Source organism: Myotis myotis, unplaced genomic scaffold (assembly GCF_014108235.1).
Source record: "Myotis myotis isolate mMyoMyo1 unplaced genomic scaffold, mMyoMyo1.p scaffold_m19_p_19, whole genome shotgun sequence".
Classification (NCBI taxonomy): domain Eukaryota; kingdom Metazoa; phylum Chordata; class Mammalia; order Chiroptera; family Vespertilionidae; genus Myotis; species Myotis myotis.
In genome coordinates, this window is record NW_023416323.1 from 30670242 (window position 1) to 30693590 (window position 23349).

General features: G+C 55.4%; 1 protein-coding gene across 2 annotated transcripts; it reads left to right on the forward strand.

The window, feature by feature from the left end:
* Positions 1 to 306: 306 nt before the first annotated feature.
* Positions 307 to 23279, forward strand: SLC12A4 (solute carrier family 12 member 4). Of its 2 annotated transcripts, XM_036345783.1 has the most exons (24): positions 307 to 507; positions 5938 to 6032; positions 7465 to 7596; positions 11332 to 11478; positions 11564 to 11618; positions 13545 to 13675; positions 14942 to 15183; positions 15331 to 15545; positions 16095 to 16259; positions 16338 to 16436; positions 16718 to 16775; positions 17122 to 17296; positions 17721 to 17839; positions 19719 to 19817; positions 20005 to 20124; positions 20334 to 20438; positions 20686 to 20854; positions 21105 to 21300; positions 21405 to 21574; positions 21663 to 21794; positions 21874 to 21981; positions 22135 to 22322; positions 22421 to 22554; positions 22718 to 23279. In XM_036345783.1, the coding sequence occupies exons 1-24, from the start codon at positions 393 to 395 to the stop codon at positions 22807 to 22809; spliced, it is 3261 nt and encodes a 1086-aa protein (XP_036201676.1). In that variant the 5' UTR covers positions 307 to 392; the 3' UTR covers positions 22810 to 23279. The 2 variants fall into 2 exon arrangements, with proteins under 2 accessions (XP_036201676.1, XP_036201677.1); XM_036345784.1 differs by lacking the exon at positions 20334 to 20438.
* The last annotated feature ends 70 nt before the right edge of the window (positions 23280 to 23349 follow it).

Consider the following 23349-nt stretch of genomic DNA (forward strand, 5'->3'; position numbering starts at 1 on the left):
GCGCAGAGCCAGTGCACCCCGCACCCCAGCTCACGTTGTCCTCAGGCAACCCCAAGAGGGGGACGCGTATTCCCCCTTTTCACAAGTACCACATCTGGGGCTCAGAGAGGGCGGTTCTTCGCCCAAGGTCACACAGCCATCAGGCCCTCCCCAAGGCCTGAAGCTACTGGAAAGCCTCCCTCCAGAGGGGCTTCGCCACTCCAGGGCCCCCTAGGGGAGGAGCTGGGCCAGCCCCTCCTGCTCCCCGCCCCCGAGGGGCGGCCCGGGGGGCGGGCGGAGGAAGTGAGCGCAGCGGGGAGGAATGCGCTCGGGCGGGGTGCGCCGGCCCGGAGCGGCGGGGACAGCTGGGCAGGCGGCCGGGGCGGCGGGAGAGGCAGGGCGGCGGGCGTGCGATGCCTCACTTCACCGTGGTGCCGGTGGACGGGCCGCGGCGCGGCGACTATGACAACCTCGAGGGGCTCAGTTGGGTGGACTACGGGGAGCGCGCGGAGCGGGATGACTCTGACGGTGAGGGCGCGCCCGGATGGGGCCTTGGCGGGGGCCGGGAGGGGAGCGGAGCACGCGGGCCCGCGCTCGCGCAGACACCTGGCCCGATCGCGCACACGTCGATGCGGGGCCAACTTTTCTTAGTCGGCGCCGTCGCCGCCTTCGCCAGTCCCTTGCTCCGCGAGCGCAGACACGATTTTCCTGGGCCCCGGCCCGCCCGCTGTCGGGACGCCCTCCCCACCCCAGCTCCTCCCTTGCTGGCCACGGGCGGGGGCTGCAGACGTGGCCGGCTCAAAGGAGGCTAGGCCTTCGGGGCCCCGAGGCGCGGGAATAACGGCGAGGAGCCTCCATCCCTGGCTCTTCCTAGCTGGGATCGCCGCTGCCCGCGCCCCAATCCCTTTGCCTTCTGTGGTCGCCTCCAGCCTCCTCTCGCTTCGCACTCCCCCCCCCCCCCCGTTTTGTGCTCAGCGCCTCTGACACAGACGCCCCTGCCCTCCGCCGTCCCTGCGCCTCCCTGAGCTCGGCCTGCGGGAGAGGGCTGTGCCTGCGCAGGGGGTCTGCCCCTCACTGCCTGTGAGCGCACTCGGGCGGACCCCGCTTACATCTGCAGGTACAGCGGGCATCCGGAGAGCCCTCGCACGGAACCAGGCTGGTCTCGGTGCTTTACGTGAGTTAACTCGCTTCATCCGACCGCTTTCCCCTCCACGGGGTCGGTCCTGTTACTCGCACTTAAGAAGGAGTGACTGAGACAGACAGCCATTACACAATTTGCACCAGGGGATTCAAACCCGGAGTTGGGGCCGCCAGTTCCCTAACTCTTAGCCTAGGTATTAGAACCGGGCCTGAAGGTGAGCCCCTCCTGCCTCCTCCCAGGTGCCTGCCTCTCCCCAGGCCCCTTTCTCCGTTTGCTTCCCGGAGGCCCCCAGATGGCTGTCCTTGCCAGGGCCCACCCTTGGAGTATGAACACTGCTGGGAACATGTGTCTGCATGTACAGTGGCATATGCATGTGTCATTATGCTTGTGCAAGTGTGTAGCTGTGTGGTATTACAGGGTGAAGGCAGGTTCAGGGTAGCATGTTCTCAGGACCACTTTCCTGCAGGGGTGTCAGATATGACTGATGACAAATGCCTGTGTCTGTGGCCGACCATATGAAGGTATGTAGAGAACATGCGTGTCAGTGGCATGTGTTAGGTGATGTGATTTTGACCTAGCTCTTGGATTGTCCGTGATGGTGACATGACTGAGATGATCCATACCTGGTGTGGGGGATGGCTGTATGTGAGTCACCTGATTGCTGTGTAGGGAGACATGGGCTGCTGGACATCTTGGGATTTGACAGGATTGACAGTCATGTTGGTGCACACACCCCAGCCCCCAACCCTGGTGCCCTGACCTGCCCCTAGCTTTGTTCCAGTGGTCAGAGCAGGAGCCAACATCCCTGCTCCCTTTAGTTCTGGGAGGCTTTCCCTCCCAAAGGCTGCGCTGGGCCGCATCCCTAGGATCAGCCTGGACCAGCGGGCAGGCAAAGCTGAGCCTAGTCTCTGGCCCCGCCTTGGCCTCTCACAGGGTGACTGGAGGGACCTGGAGTCACATTGGCTGAGTCCTGCCAGGTCCCTCCAGGCTGGGCCAGCTCCTCCCACGTCACCCTTCCTCCTCTCATTCCTTGGCTGTGTATGCGGTATGGGGGACACTCTGCGCCCTGGTGAGTGATTATGACCCCTCTTGGTGGGGACTGCAGAGGGTTGAGGGCACAGAAAGCCTCAGGTCCATCTCAGGGGTACCCCCAGCCTGGCACTTAAATCTCTAAAGGTCCATACCTCTGCTCTAAGGGCTGTGTGTAGAGGTTCTAGTACCCCTGGCAGATGCCTGGGAGCACAGGGATCAGAAGTGTCACCTGGATACCCATCTGCAGCTGGTGCATTCGCAGCTGCAGTCAGGAATACGTATATATGTGTACTTCACAGGCAGCCCCAGGCCCATGCCATGCTCTGGCTCCCTGAGGATTTCAGGTGGTATCTGAGCAGCTTCAGTCTGGCAGGCATGCCCAGACCTGCCGTGGAATTTTTGGAATAGCTGAGGGCAGTACAGACACCCAGACACTTGCTTAGAGCACCCCACACTCACAAACACATATTCCCATAGTCTCATGGGAGCTGTCCTTATAATGAGGCTTTAGGGAGTTCTAAGAAATGCCTGCTGGGCGTCTGGCACCAGACTGTCCCTTTTCTGATGCGTCTGGGCAGTTAGAAGAGTGGGTGTTATGGTCTCTACTTAACAGAAGAGGATGCCAAACAACAGAGAGGGTAAGCAAGTTGCCCTTAGTCACAGAGAGGGAGGGTCAGGAATCCAAGCCAGCCTGCCAGCCATCTCAACACCAAGAGCCCTGGGTATGTGCACCTTGGCCGAATTGCAAACCCCAGACACTTCTCCAGTTAAAATCTTGTACTGCCCCCTGGGATGCATCCTAGGATGGATTGGGGCCTAGAATAGGATTTGGGGAGCCTGTAGCTCAGCTCCTACCTGGTTCTGGTGAATCCTGGGACCCAAGTTTAGCCCTTCTTATTGGGTGACCTTGCCTCTGAATCTCTCTGAGCTTACTTTTGTTGCTGCTAAAAGGGGGTAAATGATAGCTCATGGAGGGTTGCTGTGAGGCCTCGAGGCAACCCTTGGAAGGGCTCTGAGGTGCCCTGGAGTCATGGCTGAAGGGACAAGGGATCTGCTAGGTCTTGGAGGACCGTCCACAGCCAGTTTTGGGGAACTGCTTTGTGCCTGGCTCTGTGTTTTCTGGATACTAGTTCAGTCTCCTCAGAGACAAGGCTACAATGCTAGGGCAAACTGCAGTGGATGAAGTTAGAATAATTTAGAATTTATTTCAAACTTCACAAAGGATCAGAAGAGATATGTCACCCCCCTCCTTGCAGGCTCCTCCCCTTAGTGTCTCCCCAAAGGACTTATCCTCAGAAAAATCAAAACTATGCAGAGGAATGGAGTAAGGGCTCTGAGATAACGCAGATGGTGACTGCAACTAAAGAATAAATTTGGCTTGGAGAACCCTGGATGGTTTAGCTCAGTGGATAGAGTGTCAGCCTGTGGACTGAAGGATCACAGGCTCAATTCAGGTCAAGGGAATGTATCTCAGTTGCAGGCTTGATCCCTGGCCCTGGTCGGGGTGCATGTGAAAGGCAACCAGTTGATGTGTCTCTCTCACATTGATGTTTCTCTGTTTCTCCCCTTCCTTTCCACTTGCTCTAAAAATTAATGGAAAAAAAGATCCTCGGACAAGGATTAACAACAACAAAATTAGCTTGGAAATTCCTGGCAGCCAAGGCAGAAAGGGAAAAACAATGAGCTCTGTAGCTGCCATTTTCTGACAAAATTAAGCATCTGACTTAAGTGTACTTTTCTGAGGCTTCTCACTGAAGGGCCATCACTATAATAGGCAATGTTACTGGGTTTTCAGATTTTTCTTGTGGCTCCTTATCTTGATCCTGAACATAATACATATCATAGGGTGTCTGAGGAGCTATGTGACCCCATAAGGCAGTGGTTCTCAACCTTCCTAATGCCGCGACCCTTTAATACAGTTCCTCATGTTGTGGTGAGCCCCAACCATAAAATTATTTTCGTTGCTACTTCATAACTGTAATTTTGCTACCGTTATGAATCGTAATGTAAATATCTGATATGCAGGATGTATTTTCATTGTTACAAACTGAAGATAATTAAAGCATAGTGATTAATCACAAAAACAATATGTAATTATATATGTGTTTGCTGATGGTCTTAGGCGACCCCTGTGGAAGGGTCGTTCGACCCCCAAAGGGGTTTCGACCCACAGGTTGAGAACCGCTGCCATAAGGCTTTGACCTCCTGCTGCCTTTGTCAGTTGTGCCATTGGCATTGGTCTACGCACAGCCGTGTAGACTGGGACTGAGCTGCTTGGCTCACTTAGATAGTCCAGGTTCCTAGATGAGGTGATGTCCTATTTTCACATTCTGTTCGAAAGAAGAGTGGACTTTGCCTCAGAAATTGTCATCAGCTTTACCTGTCAATCAATCTCCTTGGGTAATGCAGAATCCTCAGAGCAGCACCTGTTGAGTAATCTTGGCTTAGAGAAGGTAAGGTAAGTCTCATACCGATGGCAAGAGGATGATGTATCAGACGAAGGAGGATTCCTCATTCAGCATTCTTTGCTGCAAACAAGAGAAATGAAATTATAGACTATTTAACCAGATAAGGTTGGTAGGTAGTCCTTACAAAACCAGGTATGGTCAGTGAATAGCCCGAATACCCCACTAGGCTCTGTCACTGACGACACTTGACCTCCATCACCAGACACCAGGCCAGCACTGCTGCCAGTCATTTCACCACCAACTTGGCTTCTTTGAACCCAGATGTCAGCTTCCCATTTGCCCTGAGGCCTCCAACCACTGTCGCAGCTACTAGACTGTCTGGAGGGAGGGGAAAACAAACAAACAAAAACCAGCCACTTAGAAAAGGAGTACTGGGTGCCTTCTGCCTGCCTGATGGGAAGTTGGGAATGTCACCTCCCGAGACTCACAAGGGACAGTTTGGAAAACAGGGAAGGGTGCGCATACAGGGCGGCCAGAAAAATCAGCCAAGCTTTGAGAGCTGAGGCGGGCTTACTTAGAGAGCGCTTCTGGTTCCTTTCTGCGAGGTTTCCTTGAGGCTAAGGCACCTGGGGGTGGGGGTTGGGGCGGAGGGAAGGTGGCACTGATAGGCCACGCACCTAGTCTGGGCGAGCAGCCGACACCTGGGCCAGGGAGGCCAACAAGCGGCTCCAGCCAGCGGTCCCTTCTCAGTCCAGACCCACCCAGCCCGGCTTTGGACTATGACCCTAGACGGCATCCTGCGCCCCCTTCCGCTCTCTGAACAGCCTCCCGCTTGCCCCTCCTCCCAGCATGCCCCTGGGAGGCCCGCCGCGCAGTGCATGGTGGGGCAGCTAGTAGGTGGACTTTGACCATGGCGGGCGATGGTGCTCTCTGTGGATTCATCTACCTGGAGGGCAGCACCTGGGCAGGCCCGGAGGACACCGAGGCTTTGGCGCCTGTCTCACTGGGTATTACCAATGGGGGGTGGGGGGGTCAGAGGGCGAGCAAATGCGGGCCACGCCCCTCCCGGAGGCCCCGCCCCTCGGTGGTAGCACGTGCAGGTGCCCCAGCCAGCGTGTCTGGGGCCTTCACGCCTGTTCCCTGCGCTGCTGGAGGGAATGGTGCGCTGCGTTTTGGTCGTTGGCCACTCTGCCATCACGGGCTCTGCCAGGAGACGGGTGGGACTTGATGGGGAGACTGAGGCCCCGCCTGCTAGCACCGGCTCCCGCAGGGCTCCGCAGAGACGGTGTTTTGTGGGCTGGCCTGCCGAGAGCCAGCGGAGCAGCCTGAGGACTCCGGAGGCAGCCCTGACCGGATTCTGTCCTTCTCTCTCCGCAGGACATGGCAACCACAGAGAGAACAGCCCTTTCCTTTGTCCCTTGGAGGCTTCCAGAGGAAACGAGTACTACGACAGGAACCTGGCACTGTTTGAGGTAGAGCCATTCTGGGCCACAGGTGTGGTAGGCAGGTGGGCAGGCAGGAACCTGCAGGGACGCACGTCATCGCGAAGCCAGCAGCCTGCACAGTTGTGCCTCCTGATGTCTTGGCTCCTCCAGTTGCCTCTTGTGTGTCTCACCTGTGAACCGACACTGCTTTCCTAGAGGCCGCTCACAGCCACACCTCGTTACCCGCCAGGGACATCCACTGGTGACTTTGATTCGGCCTCTCAGCAGGATGACCACCTCTCAGGATTTCCTGTTTCCTTCACTCTAGGAGTCCTCCTAGTCCATGATTCTTCCCTCTCCTGTGCACTCTTCCTTGTCCTTCCTGGTTGGCTCTTCCAACCCTGTCCCCCCCCCCCCCCCCAAGTTCAATGAGGCCCGGTGCTTTTCACTGAATCTGCCCCCTTTCTCCACATCTGCACCTCAATGGACACCTCTCTGGAAACATTCCCACTTCTGTGCCTCTGAACTTGAATTTTATCCTTTTCAGACCCAAACTCAGAAGTTGGGTCTGGATTCAGGGCCTGGTTTAGGCCCCAAACTCTGACCCACGCATTCAGCCGGACGTTTCCTAGGCTCCTCAGTCTCCATATGCCCCCAAAGGCCTGCATCTCCACTGCTCACTCCAAACCAGTTTCTCCTTGTGTGTAGGGTCAGAAGGGAGCTAACAGACTAAATATGGGCATAGGTAGGTGGAGGCAAGGTGCTGGAGAAGCCACAGGAGCAGAGAAAGCCTAGACCCAGGTGGAGGCTGGGAATGCTGAGCCCTGGGAAGCCTCCTGACTTGGAAAAGCAGCATGTTTCTGAAACAAAGATCTTGACCTAGCCCCACCTGAGGATGGGTTAGGGGGCCAAGATCCAACTTTAGGGATTGAAGGGGTGGGGAGCTGGGGAGGAGACGGACCATCTTCTAGAAGGACCAGAGTTTGAGAAAATAAAAGAGACTTTACTTGTCCCAGACATCTCTCTTTTGACTTCCTTGGCTCTCAGAAGTGACTAGGGGTAGCTTTTTCGTGAGAGAGTTGGGGCAAATGTGAGTCCCAGAGGCCTACTCATAGCTGGGAGGTGGCCAGGCAGAACAGGCAGGATGAAGTGTGCCGTTCGCCTGTCTGCTAGCCCTGCCCTGCCCTGCCCTGCCCTCTCCCCTGAGGCAGGTAGGTTTCACAGATGGGTTGGTAGTGACTAGCCAAGGTGTGGCAGAGAGAAGCAGCCGCTGGGCTGAGCTTTTGAGTGCCGAATGCTGGGTTGTGGCGCCCACACCTGCCCACTTGGCTGGCTTGGGCTTCCCCAGGCGAGAGCTGGGATCAGGCCCAGGCCTGCCTCAGGGCTTGGCAAGGGGCCAGAAGCCAGGCTGCTGGCTACACGTAGGTAGCCCGGTGCCAGCTGGGCCCGTTGCCAGACTGCTCTGTGGCTCTGTTTGCAGGAAGAGCTGGACATCCGCCCAAAGGTATCATCTCTTCTGGGCAAGCTCGTCAGCTACACCAACCTCACACAGGGCGCCAAGGAACATGAGGAAGCTGAAAGTGGGGAGGTTGCCCGCCGGAGAACAGCCAAGGTGAGCTGGTCAAGGGCAGCAGAGGGGATAGAGGACCTGGGAAGACACAGAACTGACAAAGTCCCCACATGGTTGTGAGCATCCCAGGGAAAGTGGGTGCCAAGTGTGATGAGCATGGAGGATGGACAGAATGCCTTGGGTTCAAGGAGGCTTCAAGGGGTGGGCTAAGGAGGAGTCCCTCAAGGGGGAAGAAGGGGTAGAGGACCTGGGAGGCCCTCAGAAATGAGAGTGACAGCTGTTTTTACTCAGCCCTCTCTGTGGGAGGCATCATGCCAGGCAGTGGGCCTGGGTTCTTGCAGGTCATCTCACAGGAAAGTTGTGAGGTAGGTGCTATTATTATCCCCATTTTACAGATGAAGAAACTGAGTGTCAGGGGTATTAAGTAACTTGCCTAAGATGACTGAGCTAGGTAAAATCAATGTGTAACACTGGGAGACACATTTGGGGATTTATTGTGAGATGTGTGACAATGTAGGAGGCCACATTACTGGCACCCCATCACGATGGAGAAGGGTGTCACCTTTGGAACCAGGAACATGGTTGTCCCTTGGGCTGTGTGACCTAGAACAAGTAACCAAACCTTTCTGTGTCACTGTATTGGCTTCATTGGCAGGTACCCATTGGTCACCATGGGCTCCTTGAGCGCTTGGATGGAGAATGATAGGAGCATAACACAGCATAATCCTGGCCCCCTTTCTGTTCCCTATCCAGGCCTGTGGCCCTTTAGCTCTCCTTTCTCCCCAGGATGACTTTGCACATCTTTGTTTAGCTCCCTTGTGAGAGGGGGCTCGGTCTAACTAAGGGCTGGGGGAAGGAGCCCTCCCTCTCCACCTACTGACTCCCTGAGGTTTGGGAAGCAGCTGTGGTTTGGAAGGAGCTAGGGTCTGGCATTAGCCGTAGTATCTTGGTTATTTGGAAATGCAGAAAGAGCTCTTGGTTAGGATAAGCTGGGTCCCCAGCCTCAGACCTGCTTGTGAGTTTTGGGCCTTGCTGGGGTGGGCCAAGGAGAGACGATAGGTTAATGTACACCTCACCTTGCCTCTCTGGGAGACCAGTCAGCCCACACTTCAGAGAGGGCAGCTGAGATCTGAGGTCACATAGACCTGACCCCCACCGTATCCTACTAGTTGTGATTTTGCTGGCATTTTTTGACCTCAGATAGCAGAGGACCCTGTCTCTGGCTATTCCTATTCAGCCCTGCATAGAGGTCTCACCCTCTGAGAGTGTTGCCTGCAGTGGGTGGTAGGATCCTTGGGTAAGTGCCTCTTCTCTGTCCCTGAAGGCCAAGTCCAGGGAGCTGGTGGCAGTAAAAAGGTCCCTAAGGCTAGTACACGTCTCAGCAAGTGTCGGAAGGAAGCTTGGGTCAGTGAAGGACCATAGTCCCTTGGCCTTATGAGGAGCCTGTGAGGATGCTGGGGTCCAGCCTTAGCCTACCTGCCCAGCTCACCAGGCCCTACAGTAAGCATGCGAGAGGATGCCTCTGTGTCTCAGTTCTAATAGCTTTTCCTTGGAGGAAAGAGGAACCTGGTCAAGTCTACAGTGAGTTAGCAGAAAGCTAAGGAGCTGGAGCCACTAAGCTCTGGTCATTATACAGGGCAGGTCTGAGCGGGGCCTGAGAAAAGTAAGGCTTCAGACAGGAAGGGCGGGCCTCTAAGCAGACCTTACCGAGACCCTAGGCAGCCTCTCCAGAGCAGCCGCTCCTCTCGGCTCTACCCTGGTGACCTTCTGAGGCTGCCAAAGGTTATTTGGAGATGCAAAAAGCACTTCAGGCCCTGCCCTTTCCCACACTGGCTTTTTTTTTCCAGAGTGACTCAGCCTGGAGTTGGCTGAGGCTGGGAGCTGCCACTAGGCACTGAGCGGTCCAGGGCCTCTGAAAATGGATATAGCCCAGATGAGGTCTATCTGTCACCTATACTGTACAGGATAATTTTTTCTTTTTTTTTTAGAGAGGGAGGGAGAGAGAGAGAGACATTGATGTGAGAGAGATACATCGATTAGTTGTCTCCTGTAAGCGCCCCAACTAGGAATGAAAGCCACGACCTTCCGATGCATGAGATGATGCTCCACCCAACTGAGCCATGCCGGCCAGGGCTGCGCAGGACAGTTCGGGGGACCATTCATTCCTACTGGGCCCATCTGTGGTCCTTTAGGCTGCACATAGATCCTGCCCCAGACCTGGACCCTCCAGAAGCATTTCTGCGGACACGTGGTTCTCTCTCCCACACTCACTCCAGGACAGCAGGCTTTCCTGGGACTCTGGTGAAAGCTCTTAAGGCCCCACTACCTTGGGCTGCACTCATGAGGCCTCAAGAAGGCACCTGCTCTGCCCCTCTCTATGCTTCTGCCTCTGCCCCAGCCTCCTGGCTGGCCCCTACTCTGCCCTTAGATAGTTGAGAAATCTTGCCTGCATATGCCCATCAGACCTTCTTCACCTGCCCTTCAACCTTGAGTCTCTACTCTACGCAGGATTTTCCCAACACATTATCCTAAGGCCCTTCCAAGGCACCACTCACTAGGCTCAGGAGCATCTTTTGGGTACCTGCAGGGCCTGCTGGAGATACAATATTGGATAAGCCAAGTCTCTGTCATGATACATTCGAGTGAACACTTACCATGACCCGTAGAGATCACTATGATGGAAGGGTATATTGAATGCTGAAGAGCCCTGGCCACAGTGGCTCAGTGGTTGAGCATCGACTGATTCCCAGTCAGGGCACATGCCTGGGTTGCAGCTCGATCCCCAGTGGGGGGTGTGCAGGAGGCAGTCGATCCATGATTCTCTCTCATCATTGATGTTTCTATCTCTCCCTCCCTCTCCCTTCTTCTCTGAAATCAATAAAAATATATTTTTTTAAAAAATGCTGAGGAAATGCAAGAGGAAGTGCCAACTCTACATAAGGCAACCCAGAGGAACTTCCTGGAAGAGGCAACACAATTAAAACTCCTGAAGGTTTAACTGAAGAGGAGTTTGCCATGCAGTGAGGCATGATCCCCTCAGGCCGAGTCCAGCACATGCCCTGGTTCAGAGGCTGTGAGGAACCCATGTCATCGGGGACTGGAACTGACATGAGAGGGATGGGGCGGCGTACCTGGTGGCCCAAGCCGAGGAGTCTGTCCCACAGCGTGGACTACAGGATAGGCAGTGCAGAGGGTCTTTGGCAGGGATGATGAGACTGGACTTGGTTTTCTGAGACCTGGTTTTCTGGCAGCAGAGTGGGCTGGAGTATGGAGAGGTTGACAGGCACCATCCAGGTGCTCCAAGTGTAGTGCTCCAGGTTCAAGGGACTAAGGCTGAAGCAAGGCAGGCTGGATAGGACTTGGTGTCCACCTGGACTGGAGTCGGGGGTTGGACTGAGGGGAGACCAGGGGCAACTTCTTAAGATTCTGGCTTGGTGGACATGGGGCCTCCCGGGTGAGAAGGTGGGGATCCTAGACAAACCTCTCTTTCTAGAAGTTTAACAGAGGAGAGGAAGGGAAGGGGGCAGTACCTTGAGGGGGAGGCGAGCTCAAAGCTCACGTGGCGTTTTGAAAAGAATCGGGTTTTATACCTTCCCAGTCCCAAACTGTCTTTATATATAAAGGTCAACATAGACATCCTAGCTGTCACCCACCCCTGCACTCCCCAGGACTCCACTCAGGATACCTGGGGACTGCTGAGTGATTGGGGCTGGCCTTCCATGATGCATGTGGGCCCCTCTGATGCTCTGCACTTCCTCCTCCCCTCCTGCTCCGTAGGCGCCCAGCATGGGCACCCTCATGGGGGTGTACCTACCCTGCCTGCAGAATATCTTCGGGGTGATCCTCTTCCTGCGGTTGACTTGGATGGTGGGCACGGCCGGTGTGCTGCAGGCCCTCCTCATTGTGCTCATCTGCTGCTGCTGTGTGAGTATCCTAGCTGGGGCGGGGGCCGTGGCTGCCCACAGAGCCTGCCCAGCTGAACTGCTCACCCAGGCCCTCCTTCCCACAGACCTTGCTGACAGCCATCTCCATGAGCGCCATCGCCACCAATGGAGTGGTTCCAGGTGGGTGAGCACCACCCCGGCCTGCTGGGGGGATGGGTCCAGCATCCGCCGTGACATACCCAGGAACCCTTATTCCTCCCGCTCCCAAAGCAGTTCTCGAGTGGGGTCTTAGTCCCTGAATCCATGACAGTTGCATCGCTTAGGAGCTTCTCCGCAGAGTCTGTGATATTTGTTGTGTTTTGTTCCTTTGTTTAAAAGGGGGTTGGGGCTGACAAAGAAGGTGGTGGGGTGCTGAAAACCCTCCACGCTCCCAGGGTAGGCAGTGCGGAGGGTCTTCAGCAGGGATGATGAGACTGGACTTGGTTTTCAGATACGCTGTTTATTTATTTATTCAACCATCTATTTATATCAGTATGAACTCCCAGATATTTATTTTATTCTTTGAATCGTATTCCAGTACTTCATTATTTATTTTGTTGCTCAAACTGTTCCACTTTGGGCATTTAGCTACTTGGGTTGGCTCCTGTGTCTGTATCTAGATCCCTTTTTTTTTTTTTTTTTTTTAATCCTCACCCAAGGATATGTTTTTTGTTATGTTTAAATTTTGTTGTTAATCCTCAACCGAGGATATTTTTCCATTGATTTGTTTCTTTTTTAGAGTGGAAGGAAGTGTGGGGGATGAGGAGGGGGGAGAGAGAGAGAGAAAGATTGATGTGAGAGAGACACATCGATTGGTTGCCTCCTGCACGTGCCCCAACTGGGGCCACGGGTGAAACCAGAAACCCAGGTATGTGCCCTGACTGAAAATGAAACCCGCAACCTTTTGGTGTATGGACGATATTCCAGCCAACTGAGCCACCCGGCCAGGGCTGTGTTTGGATCCTTTTTTTAAAAAAGTAACAGTTTTATTTGTATTAGGATAAAATGGAGAGGGGGGATGTAATATATTTTTACCCATAAGAAGGTTTAAAAGTGCATAAAAATATAAAAAGGAAAATTGAAAGTACCCATAATCCTACCATCCTGAGTTCATAACTACTAGCCTTAGGGTCTTGTAAAGTATTAGTATATCATTCTTCCCAAAATCTGTATGTGTGTGTGTGTGTGTGTGTGTGTATTTCCCAAAATATTGGGAAAAGTTTATTTTTTTAGTAGAATTTATAGGGTATTATCTAATGTATGTGATTATTTTCCTACTCTTGTGTTCTACTTTTTCACTGTTGTATTATTGTTGTGAACAGCCTTGCACATGAATCTGTTCCCACCCCTGGCAGCTCCCTTAGGCGAGGGTCCTGGTGGTGGGATTACAGCATGAAAGGGATTAACCTTTTTAAAGTTTTTTGATCCCTGTTCCCAGATTTTTCACCAGAGACATTTTCTCGAGAGCAAATTCAACTAGCAACTTGGGGTCACTCTTGTCCCCTGTACCCTCGCTGGTCCTGGGGCCCAGTGTCGACTCTGTCCATCTTACCAGGGATGTTAGACTCTGATGGAAGCACAGACTCAGGGCAGGAGAGTCAGCCACGGACACTCACCCAGTGGTAGGCCCTGTGCTGGGCCCTACAGACAAAGAACTAGATAAGACACAGTCCCTGCCCTGGTCTGGAGGGATCCGACAAACAGACAGAGCCCTAGGAGGGGGCGGTGTTCTCAGATAGGAGGCACCCAGACAGAGGAGGCTGTGGGGACTGGCCTGCGTGCAGGGAGTTGGGGGGCAGTGGGCCACTTAGGCAACGCTGTGGCCCTAGTGAAGTAGTCATTTCACTGCGCTGTGTTGGGCGTTGGAGTCGGATGGGAGTGGGATCCAGTTCTAGCCTGGCCACTTACTAACCATGCCGCCTTAGGCAAATCTCCCAACCCTTCTGCTCGTCTATAGATGGGAAAATTCACTCCTGTCCCTCTGGGTGGTTGTGACGAGTTGTCAGGGAGGAGACGGCCTTGAAGAAGAACCAGCCTTGACCTTGACCTTTGTACACTTTGTTGTAGCTGGGGGCTCCTATTTCATGATCTCGCGCTCACTGGGGCCGGAATTTGGAGGTGCTGTGGGCCTGTGCTTCTACCTGGGAACAACCTTTGCAGCAGCCATGTACATCCTGGGGGCAATTGAGATCTTACTGGTGAGTCCTGCTAAGGCCTGGCCAACTCTGCTCTTGTCCAAACAGTCCCTTTCCCGTAGGCCCAGGCTGCTCGCGCTCCTTTCACCCCTGGCCGGGGCCTGGGGCTTATAATGTGGGAGGCCTTCTTGAGGGAGAAAGATCTTTTGCTCAAGCCAGACTCCCCTTCAATCCCTTGCCAGTTTGGGCTACGCAGGGAAGGGGCCTGGCCTGGCAGCCTTCATCTTGGCCCTGGATACTCCATCCACCCAGGCCCCATTTCAGCCATGGCAGGTGACCTGTAAACTATTGCATTTGACTTAGTGACAGATCTTGATGGTGACGCAGAGCCTGCCTCCCGGGCATGCGTGGGCTCCGGTCAGGTCTGTCTCCCCCAGGCCTCTGTGCCAAGTCCCTTCAGGCCCACCTTATCCTTGTCCCTACATCAGGGTAAGTAGCCACAGGACCCTGTCTGGAGGTCAGTGTCCTCTCCGTGAGCCCCATGTGTGTGCTGACTCAGCTTCCCACTCCCCACTGAAGTGCCCCAGCTGGTAGGTAGAGGGGCCATGGGAATCACGGGGGACAGACAATAGGGGATAGTTAGAGGAACCACCTGGCCAGTCCCATCTCTAGGCCCTCTGCCTGTAGCGTGGACCCTTTTCCTATAACTTTGTTGTTTTTGCATTTCCCACATTCCTGCATTTATTATTGGGGTTTCCTCTGTAAAGAAAATTTGTCCTTTTCCCCATTTATTTATTTATTCAACCATGTATTTATATCAGTTTGGACTCCTGGATATTTATTTTATTCTTGGTTCATGATCCAGCACTATCATTATTTATTTTGTTGCTCAAACTGTCCACTTTGGCTGTTAAGTGATTCCAGTTGACTCCTGTGTCTGGATCCTTTTTAATAACAGTTTTATTATGATATAGTTCACGTGCTGTACAATTCCCTACCCATTTAAAGTATAGATTTTAAAGGTTTCTAAGTATGTTCACAGAACTGTGCAACCATCACCACAATCAATTTTAGAACACTTTCTTCACTCCAGAAAATCCAGACTGGGTAGTAGTCACTCTCTGTTCCCCCAGCCCTAGGCAACCATTAATCTGCTTTCTGTCTGTAATCAGAGGTACCCATTCTGGACATTTCATATAAATGGAATCATACAGTGTGTGGTCTTTTGTGACTGGCTTTTTCTGGAGTCTCTTACCAAAAAAAAACAAGAGATGGGATTCACTCTCCAAATAGGAAAATTGAACCTTCTATATCTGTCTCTTGTTTCAGACCTACATTGCCCCGCCAGCTGCTATTTTTCACCCAACAGACACTCACGACTCTTCGAGTGCCACCTTGAACAACATGCGAGTGTATGGGACCATTTTTCTAACCTTTATGACTCTGGTGGTGTTTGTTGGGGTCAAGTATGTGAACAAATTTGCCTCGCTCTTCCTGGCCTGTGTGATCATCTCCATCCTCTCCATCTATGCTGGGGGCATCAAGTCTATTTTTGACCCTCCCGTGTTTCCGTAAGTAATCTGGGAATACATCCAGGCATTGCACTGACATCCCTCTCAAGTAGATGGTCTCTGATGCCCTGCGTCCTAGAGTCTGCAGGGCGGAGGCAGGTTGGGACCTCCAGCTGAGCAGGCGATGACACTTGCCCCTCCCCGCAGAGTGTGTATGCTGGGCAACAGGACCTTGTCCCGGGACCAGTTTGACATCTGTGCCAAGACGGTCACAGTGGATAATGAGACAGTGGCCACCCGGCTGTGGAGCCTCTTCTGCCACAGCTCCAACCTTACCACTGACTCCTGTGATCCCTACTTCCTGCTCAACAATGTGACCGAGATCCCTGGCATCCCAGGCGCAGCCGCCAGCGTGCTCCAGGGTGCGTCCTCACTCCCGTCCTGCTCCTGACCCGCGGGCCGAGCAGGAGGCAGGGAATGAGCAGGGAAGGAAAGTGGATCACAGAGCCGTCCTTGTGTGGCCAGCTCAGGAATGGGGGGGGTTGGGGGGGGCAGGTCTGGCTGCCTTCCAGGCCCAGCGGTGTCCTCTCAGCCTGGCTCCTGGCAGCTAGGTTTTGGGTGAACAGAGCCTGTTTGGCCAGTGTCCCAGGCCTGCAGCAGCCCCCAGAAAGTTCTGGCAGCCCCTCTCTCCCTAGTCACCAGCCCCTGACGCTGCCTGTATTATTCTCCCAGGAGCCATAAAGGGCCTCTGTCTAGGAGGCGGGCAGTGGCAGGGCTCTGGCTTCAGCAACCTTTGCCTGTCAGATTTCTAGCCAGACAGCTCCTACCCTGTGGCTGGTGCTGCAGACATTGGGCTGAAGCCGCCCCCGGGCCCCCAGAGCCTCTCACATCTGCAGCCTCTGGTTGGGCTGCCCTCAGCTGCCCCTGGGACGTGGCTGGGGCTGCGGTGGTGATGCTGCTGCCCCCTGCAGAGAACCTGTGGAGCACCTACCTGGAGAAGGGTGAGGTCGTGGAGAAGCACGGACTGCCCTCCACGGATGCCCTTGGCCTGAAGGAGAATCTGGCCCTGTACGTGGTCGCTGACATTGCCACATCCTTCACCGTGCTGGTTGGCATCTTCTTCCCCTCTGTGACAGGTAAGCCCTTCCTGCCCACCCTCTCAGCCCTGCCCCCTCCCCAGGGGAGCCCCTAAGGGAATCTTGTTGTTTTCGAAGGCATCATGGCTGGCTCAAATCGCTCCGGTGACCTCCGAGACGCCCAGAAGTCCATCCCGGTGGGGACCATTCTGGCCATTGTTACCACCTCCCTTGTGTGTATCCTTTCCCAGGCCTGGGGCAGCAGCGAGGGAAGCAAGAGGCATCTGCCTTCCTATGTCACCAGCTGGCATGCACGGATACATCACACGTGCATGTGTACTTAGATGCCTTTCCCCTCAGACATCACACACTGGAGTGTGTGCACAGCACAAAACCCTCAGCTGTAGGTGCCCCGCTGAGGCTCCTGGCTAAGGCGAAGGCCAGGGCATGTGCTCCTGTGTGGGAACGAGTGGGGGCAGCAGTGGCATGGAGGCCCAGCTTTCCTTGACGCGGCGCAGACTTCAGCAGCGTGGTTCTCTTTGGCGCCTGCATCGAGGGTGTGGTGCTCCGGGACAAGTGAGTCAGCTGGGCCCCTCTGGGTGGCAGTGGGCTCAGCTTTTGCCTACTTTGACACCAGCCCCCGTCAAACATGTGGTCCCACACATATCCTCGGGCTGCTGGTTGCCAGCGGTGGTGTGTGCCACTAGGTGGGTCAGGCCCCACCATTACTTTTGCTTCTTAGAGAATGGTGACATCAGAATCAGGGCTGGGACAAGGAGAACAGATAGGGGCTGATGGATTGGACTTCTGTGCTGAGGGGCCAGAGCTCTGCCCACCATAGCCATCCTTACTGACCTGACATCCCTCACCCAGGGTTTGGGGGCTCCTTGCATGGTGTATGGCCTAAGCCTGGCCCCTGCAGGTACGGCGACGGTGTCAGCAGAAACCTGGTGGTGGGCACGTTGGCCTGGCCTTCGCCTTGGGTCATTGTCATCGGCTCCTTCTTCTCAACTTGTGGCGCCGGCCTACAGAGCCTCACTGGGGCACCACGCCTGTTGCAGGCCATCGCCAAGGACAACATCATCCCCTTCCTCCGTGTGAGCCCTTTTGCACCCCCACACCCCACAGCTGGGTGCTCCTGGCCCTTCCCACTGCTGGAGGGCAGGGATACAGAACCATTATATCCTGCTGGGGCCCTTAGTGACCCCAGGGCCACAAAGCCAGCACAAGGAGTTGCTGAGAGCTGCCCTGGCTCTGGCTCTGCCCTGCTGTTGGCAGAGCAGCTTGGGCCCAGAATCCTCATGGCCGATCTATGGCTCCTTCAGAGCAGAGAGGCCTGGAGAGGTAGGGGGCAGAGAAACTTGTGGAACCTATTGGGAAAGACATGGGGATGGCCTGAGCCCCAGAGGAGGGACTTGAGGATGCTAGAGGCCAAGCTGTGGCTTGTGACTCAAGGTGTGGAATGGGGGGAATGGGACCAGCTTCTTCCCTTGCTGACCCCACTGACCCTGGTGCGTGCAGGTGTTTGGCCACGGGAAGGCAAATGGTGAACCGACGTGGGCACTCCTCCTGACGGCACTCATCGCTGAGCTGGGCATCCTCATCGCCTCCCTCGACATGGTGGCCCCCATCCTATCCATGTGAGCTGGGGCCAGGGCAGGGCAGAGGGATGGTCCTAGGAAAGGCTCCTTGAACCCTCAGCACCCCATGAGCCAGGGACCCCGGCACCTCCCGGTGACCCTGTCTGGCGTTGAGCGTGCAGCTGGGACACATGTCAGGGTGTATGGGCAGCTGTTTGCCTGGCAGAGCCCAGCCTAGCTCTGCATTTAGGAATGAGCCTGATATTTATGCAGAAGAGACAACAGGTCCTACACCCTCTGTGAGAGACTCCCAGAGCCGGCAGGTAGCTACTCTCACTCCTGGACAGGGCCAGCACCCAGCCCCTGGCACCTTGATGAAACCACCGTTGTCCTCCCCATCTGTTTTCAGAGTTGTTTGCTTTTAAAGTTCTGTAATCAGCTGAGCATTTGAGTCTGCCAGTGCCCTCAGGAAGTGGTCAGCATGTGGCAATTTCCAGGGGTCCCTGAGACAGCTCACGTGGTTGCTGTGCTCACTGCTGCCACTGTTGGAGCCCACTCCATCTCTCCTCACACATCTTACTCCACTGCCAATGCTCTCTCTGGCTTGTTTGCAGATGGTGAGACTACCTTTCACTGCCCCACTCAGCCTGTAGGCCTGACAGGCCCCCTTCCCCCCCGACGCAGCCACCTCCCAGCCACAGCTAGGCCACAGTGACCTCTCGTCTCCCCCCAACACACCTCCACCCACTACTGCCCAGCTTCACCCACACGTATAGTGCACACTGACTCTGTTCTTGCCACAGTCGTCTTGGGTGGTGACCCCTCACTCCCTAAGCCAGAGGATATAGCTCAGTCTTTATTATTTTTTAATCCTCACCCGAAGATATTTTTCCATTGATTTTTAGAGAGAGGGAAAGAGAGAGAAATATCGATGTGAGAGAAACACATCAATTGGTTGTCTCCTGCATGCACCCTGTCTAGGGCCCAGGCTGGGGAGGAGCCTGCAACTGAGGTATGTGCCCTTGACTGGAATCAAACCTGGGACCCTTTGGTCCACAGGATGATGCTCCATCCACTGAGCCAAACTGGTCAGGGCATAGCTCAGTCTTTATCATGGGGCTCTTTGGGGCAGCCCTGCTGGGACTGACAACCCCTCTTCATGGGAGTCCCAGTCCTTCTGTCTTTTTGTCTGTCCTTCTCCAGCCAGCTGAGGGTAGAATGTGGCACCCCTCCCGTCAGCCCTCTGCTCCTCAGCTCTCTTCCCAGAGGGTTCACACAACAGGCCTCGCCCATGTCCCAGTCTCCTTCATTCCTACAGTTTCCTCAAGTGTCTCTAATTCAGTGTCTTCAAAATGGCCCTCATTATCTTCTCCCTACCTTCTCCTCCCCACATTCATGATAGCCCCTAATCCAAGAGGTCACCAGGCCAGGGGCCTGAAAATTGTGTGGCCCCTCCATCTCCAGACACTGAGCTCTCCTAGGTCCCATCCTTTCTCACAGCTCTACACTCGCTCTTCCCCTGCCTCCTCTGCCTGTGAATAGTTGCCTGTCCTCTAAGCCAGGGGTGGGGAACGTCTGGCCCGTGGGCCGTAGAAGGCCTGCAAAATCATTTGGCAGTGAAATCATTTGCCAAGGCAACCGCAGGTGGGACTCAAAGTTCAATAAATCTAGGAGCTTTTCTCATAGCAACATAAGTTATATTAAGTGAATAATAGTAAGCGGATGATGTTACATTCAAATGGCCCTTGGCAGAAAAAAAGGTCCCTCACCCCTGCCTAAGTCCTGGCTCTGAGGACACCGGTGCAGTAGCCCCATCTGCCTCGGGCATGGGAATGGGTGCTGTGAGGCTGTAAACACCTGGCTCAGCCCAGGCATGGCAGGGACATCAGGTACCTGGCTGCCAAGGAGGCCTCTGTACCAACCAGCCCCTGTGGTGCAGGTTCTTTCTGATGTGTTACCTGTTTGTGAACTTGGCCTGTGCCGTGCAGACGCTCCTGAGGACCCCCAACTGGCGACCCCGGTTCAAGTACTATCACTGGTGAGCACCAACTGGACCAAGCTCTCTGACATAAGTGCTATGGGGAAGCCAGGAGACCCAGTCAGGATGGGGTTTGAGTTTCCTGGGCTGTAGTTGCTATTGGTGAGAAATTGGGGGGCTGGGGAGCTTGGTCTGGGATCATACTGGTTTTTCCCTGATTCTTGTTCTTCCCCACTCTCTGGCCCAGGGCATTGTCTTTCCTGGGCATGAGCCTCTGCCTGACCCTTATGTTTGTTTCCTCCTGGTACTATGCCCTGGTCGCCATGCTCATTGCGGGCATGATCTACAAGTACATTGAGTACCAAGGGTGAGTGAGGGGTTGCCACCTGGCCGGGGCAGGCGGGTGATCTGTATGTTGGGTTGGGGGAAGCTGAGCCATCCACTAGCCACCATAGGTGCGGTGCTGGGAGGTTGGAGGGCTTTGATTCAGGGCCTGGCCCCCTTCCATCTCACTACACCTGGACAGAGTCCCCTGAGTGGGACCAGAGGCTCACCAACTGACGGTGGCCTCTGTAGGGCTGAGAAGGAATGGGGTGACGGGATCCGCGGTCTGTCCCTGAGTGCTGCCCGCTATGCACTGTTGCGGCTAGAGGAGGGGCCTCCTCACACCAAGAACTGGCGGTGAGTTCACACCCAGACTGGCAAAGGCCACTCTAGGTTCTCAGGGGGCACTCTGAGGGTGGGACAGTCGAGAGGTGCTGGCTCCCCTTCCTGATCCATGTTCCCCATCCTGGGGTGGCCAGGGGTGCCCTTGGATCTCTGCTCCCCAAACCTGTGGGAGCCTGTGAATTGAGAGGGAAAGAAGAAAAGTGGCTCCTTGGAAACCTCTGCCCTGGCCTCAGGCTGCCTCACTATCTGGCTCCTGCAGGCCTCAGCTGCTGGTGCTCCTGAAGCTGGACGAGGACCTTCACGTGAAGTACCCACGGCTCCTCACCTTCGCCTCTCAGCTGAAGGCCGGCAAGGGCCTGACCATCGTTGGTTCTGTCATCCAGGGAAGCTTCTTGGAGAGCTATGGCGAGGCCCAGGCTGCTGAGCAGGTGCCTGCTGCAGGGGGCACAGAGCTGAACCAGACTCCAGTGCCCAGGCTACAGCTGGCACATAGGGGAGGGGACCAATTCTGGCCAGCCAGGTGGACAGCAGTGCTGCCACCTAAGAGCTGAAGCAAGGGTGGCTGTCCCATCTTAAAAACATGGCCTCTGGGTGGGCAGCTTGCCTCCTCCCCTTCCCCGCCCCCAGCAGAGGGGATGCTGATGGCCTTGACTTCTGAGCGTGGTGTGTTCCCCCCAGACAATCAAGAACATGATGGAGATTGAGAAGGTAAAGGGCTTCTGCCAGGTGGTGGTAGCCAACAAGGTGCGCGAGGGACTGGCCCACCTCATCCAGTCTTGCGGCCTGGGCGGCATGAGGCATAACTCCGTGGTGCTGGGCTGGCCCTATGGCTGGCGACAGAGCGAGGACCCACGTGCCTGGAAGACCTTCATTGGTGCGTAAGGGGCCAGGATCTGGGCTCAGCCATGGGGACGGGGGCCGGGGCTCAAGTGAAAGCAGGGCTGCAGGCTGGCAGTCAACAGTGTCCCTCCTCCCCAGACACCGTGCGCTGCACCACAGCTGCCCACCTGGCCCTGCTTGTGCCCAAGAACATTGCCTTCTACCCCAGCAACCACGAGCGCTACCTGGAGGGCCACATTGACGTGTGGTGGATCGTGCATGATGGCGGCATGCTGATGCTCTTACCCTTCCTGCTGCGCCAGCACAAGGTACGCCAGGGGGGTGCACCCGGTGAGGGGGCTGGGCCCTTGGATTGGTGGGGTGTGACTGAAACACCCAACGGCTCCGTTGCCATAGGTTTGGAGAAAGTGCCGGATGCGCATCTTCACCGTGGCCCAGATGGATGACAATAGCATCCAGATGAAGAAGGATCTGGCCGTCTTCCTGTACCACCTACGCCTTGAGGCAGAGGTGGAGGTGGTGGAGATGGTGAGCCACCCACCCCGATGTGGCCCTGTAGATACCCTGCCCCGCACAGCCCAGTTCTCATGGCCCACCCTCTCCCCAGCACAACAGCGACATCTCCGCGTATACCTACGAGCGGACACTGATGATGGAGCAGCGGTCCCAGATGCTGCGGCAGATGAGGCTGACCAAGACCGAGCGCGAGCGAGAAGTCAGTGGCCTGGTTCAGGGCGTGGGCAGGTGGCTGGGTCAGGCCTTTGGAGACACCATCAGACGGAGGCGTCGGAATGTCGGTGCCCAAGTCCCTGCAGCCAGGTCCTCTTTTCCCTGCCACTGAGCCTACCTCCTCTCTACTTTTCTTCAGGCCCAGCTGGTCAAGGACCGGCACTCAGCCCTAAGGCTGGAGAGCCTGTACTCTGATGAGGAGGATGAGTCTGCAGCTGGGACTGACAAGATCCAGATGACATGGACACGGGATAAGTACATGGCAGCTGAGCCCTGGGACCCCAGCCATGCCCCTGACAACTTCCGAGAACTGGTGCATATTAAGCCGTGAGTGCCACAAAAATAGACCCAGCCACATGGGGGCCCGGCGTGAAGGGTGGACAGGCTCTGTGGGTAGGGCCCATGATCAGCTGCATTACCTGCAGGGACCAGTCCAATGTGCGGCGCATGCACACTGCCGTGAAGCTCAATGAAGTCATCGTCACACGCTCCCACGATGCCCGCCTGGTCCTGCTGAACATGCCCGGCCCACCCAAGAACAGTGAGGGGGATGAAAACTGTATCCTTTTGTGGAGAGGCCAGCAGTGAGGAGGTGGACAGCCTGCGAGGTTACGCTGGGTGCTTCCGGGGGAGTGTTCCAAGTCACCCCAGTTCTGATTGATGCCCAGACTTCCTGGGTACCCTTGGTCCTGGTGCTGTTTCTTTGACCTGATGACCTATAGACATGGAGTTCCTGGAGGTGCTGACTGAGGGCCTTGAGCGGGTGCTGTTGGTTCGTGGCGGTGGCCGTGAAGTCATCACCATCTACTCCTGAGCCCGATAGAGACTGTGGCCTAGAGTGGGGGTGTTCAGGGTAACGCCCGCTCTAGCACCCATCTGCCAGTCCTGCTTTGCCTGGCCCTGCCCTAGACCCAGCTTTGGAGATTGGGCCTGGGCCTGGCCATGGAGAGGGATCCAGGGTCCTACAGGACCCTAAGAGGTTAAAGGACTCCCCCCTCCCCCGGCCCCCCGATCAGCATCCTGGGAGGCCTGGAGAAGACTGGGGGAGGCTGACATTGGGTTTGAAGGCAGCCAGCCCAGGAACGCTATTTATTGAATATTTATTGTTGGGATGTCACCATCAGAGGGAAGGGGAGGGGTGATGAGGGAGGGGGTCCTACCCAGCCCGCCTGCAGGAAGACCTGGCTCAGATTACTGTGGGCAGGGACCCCCACCAAGCTGAGCGTAATGGAGCCAGCCAGCTGAAGCCTGACTTTTTTCAATAAAACATTGTGTACTTCTGGGCCTCCTGCTGCCCGAGCTCTGTTTCCCCTGGCGCCAAGGGAAAAAGGCGGAACTGAACCCAGGCCCAGAG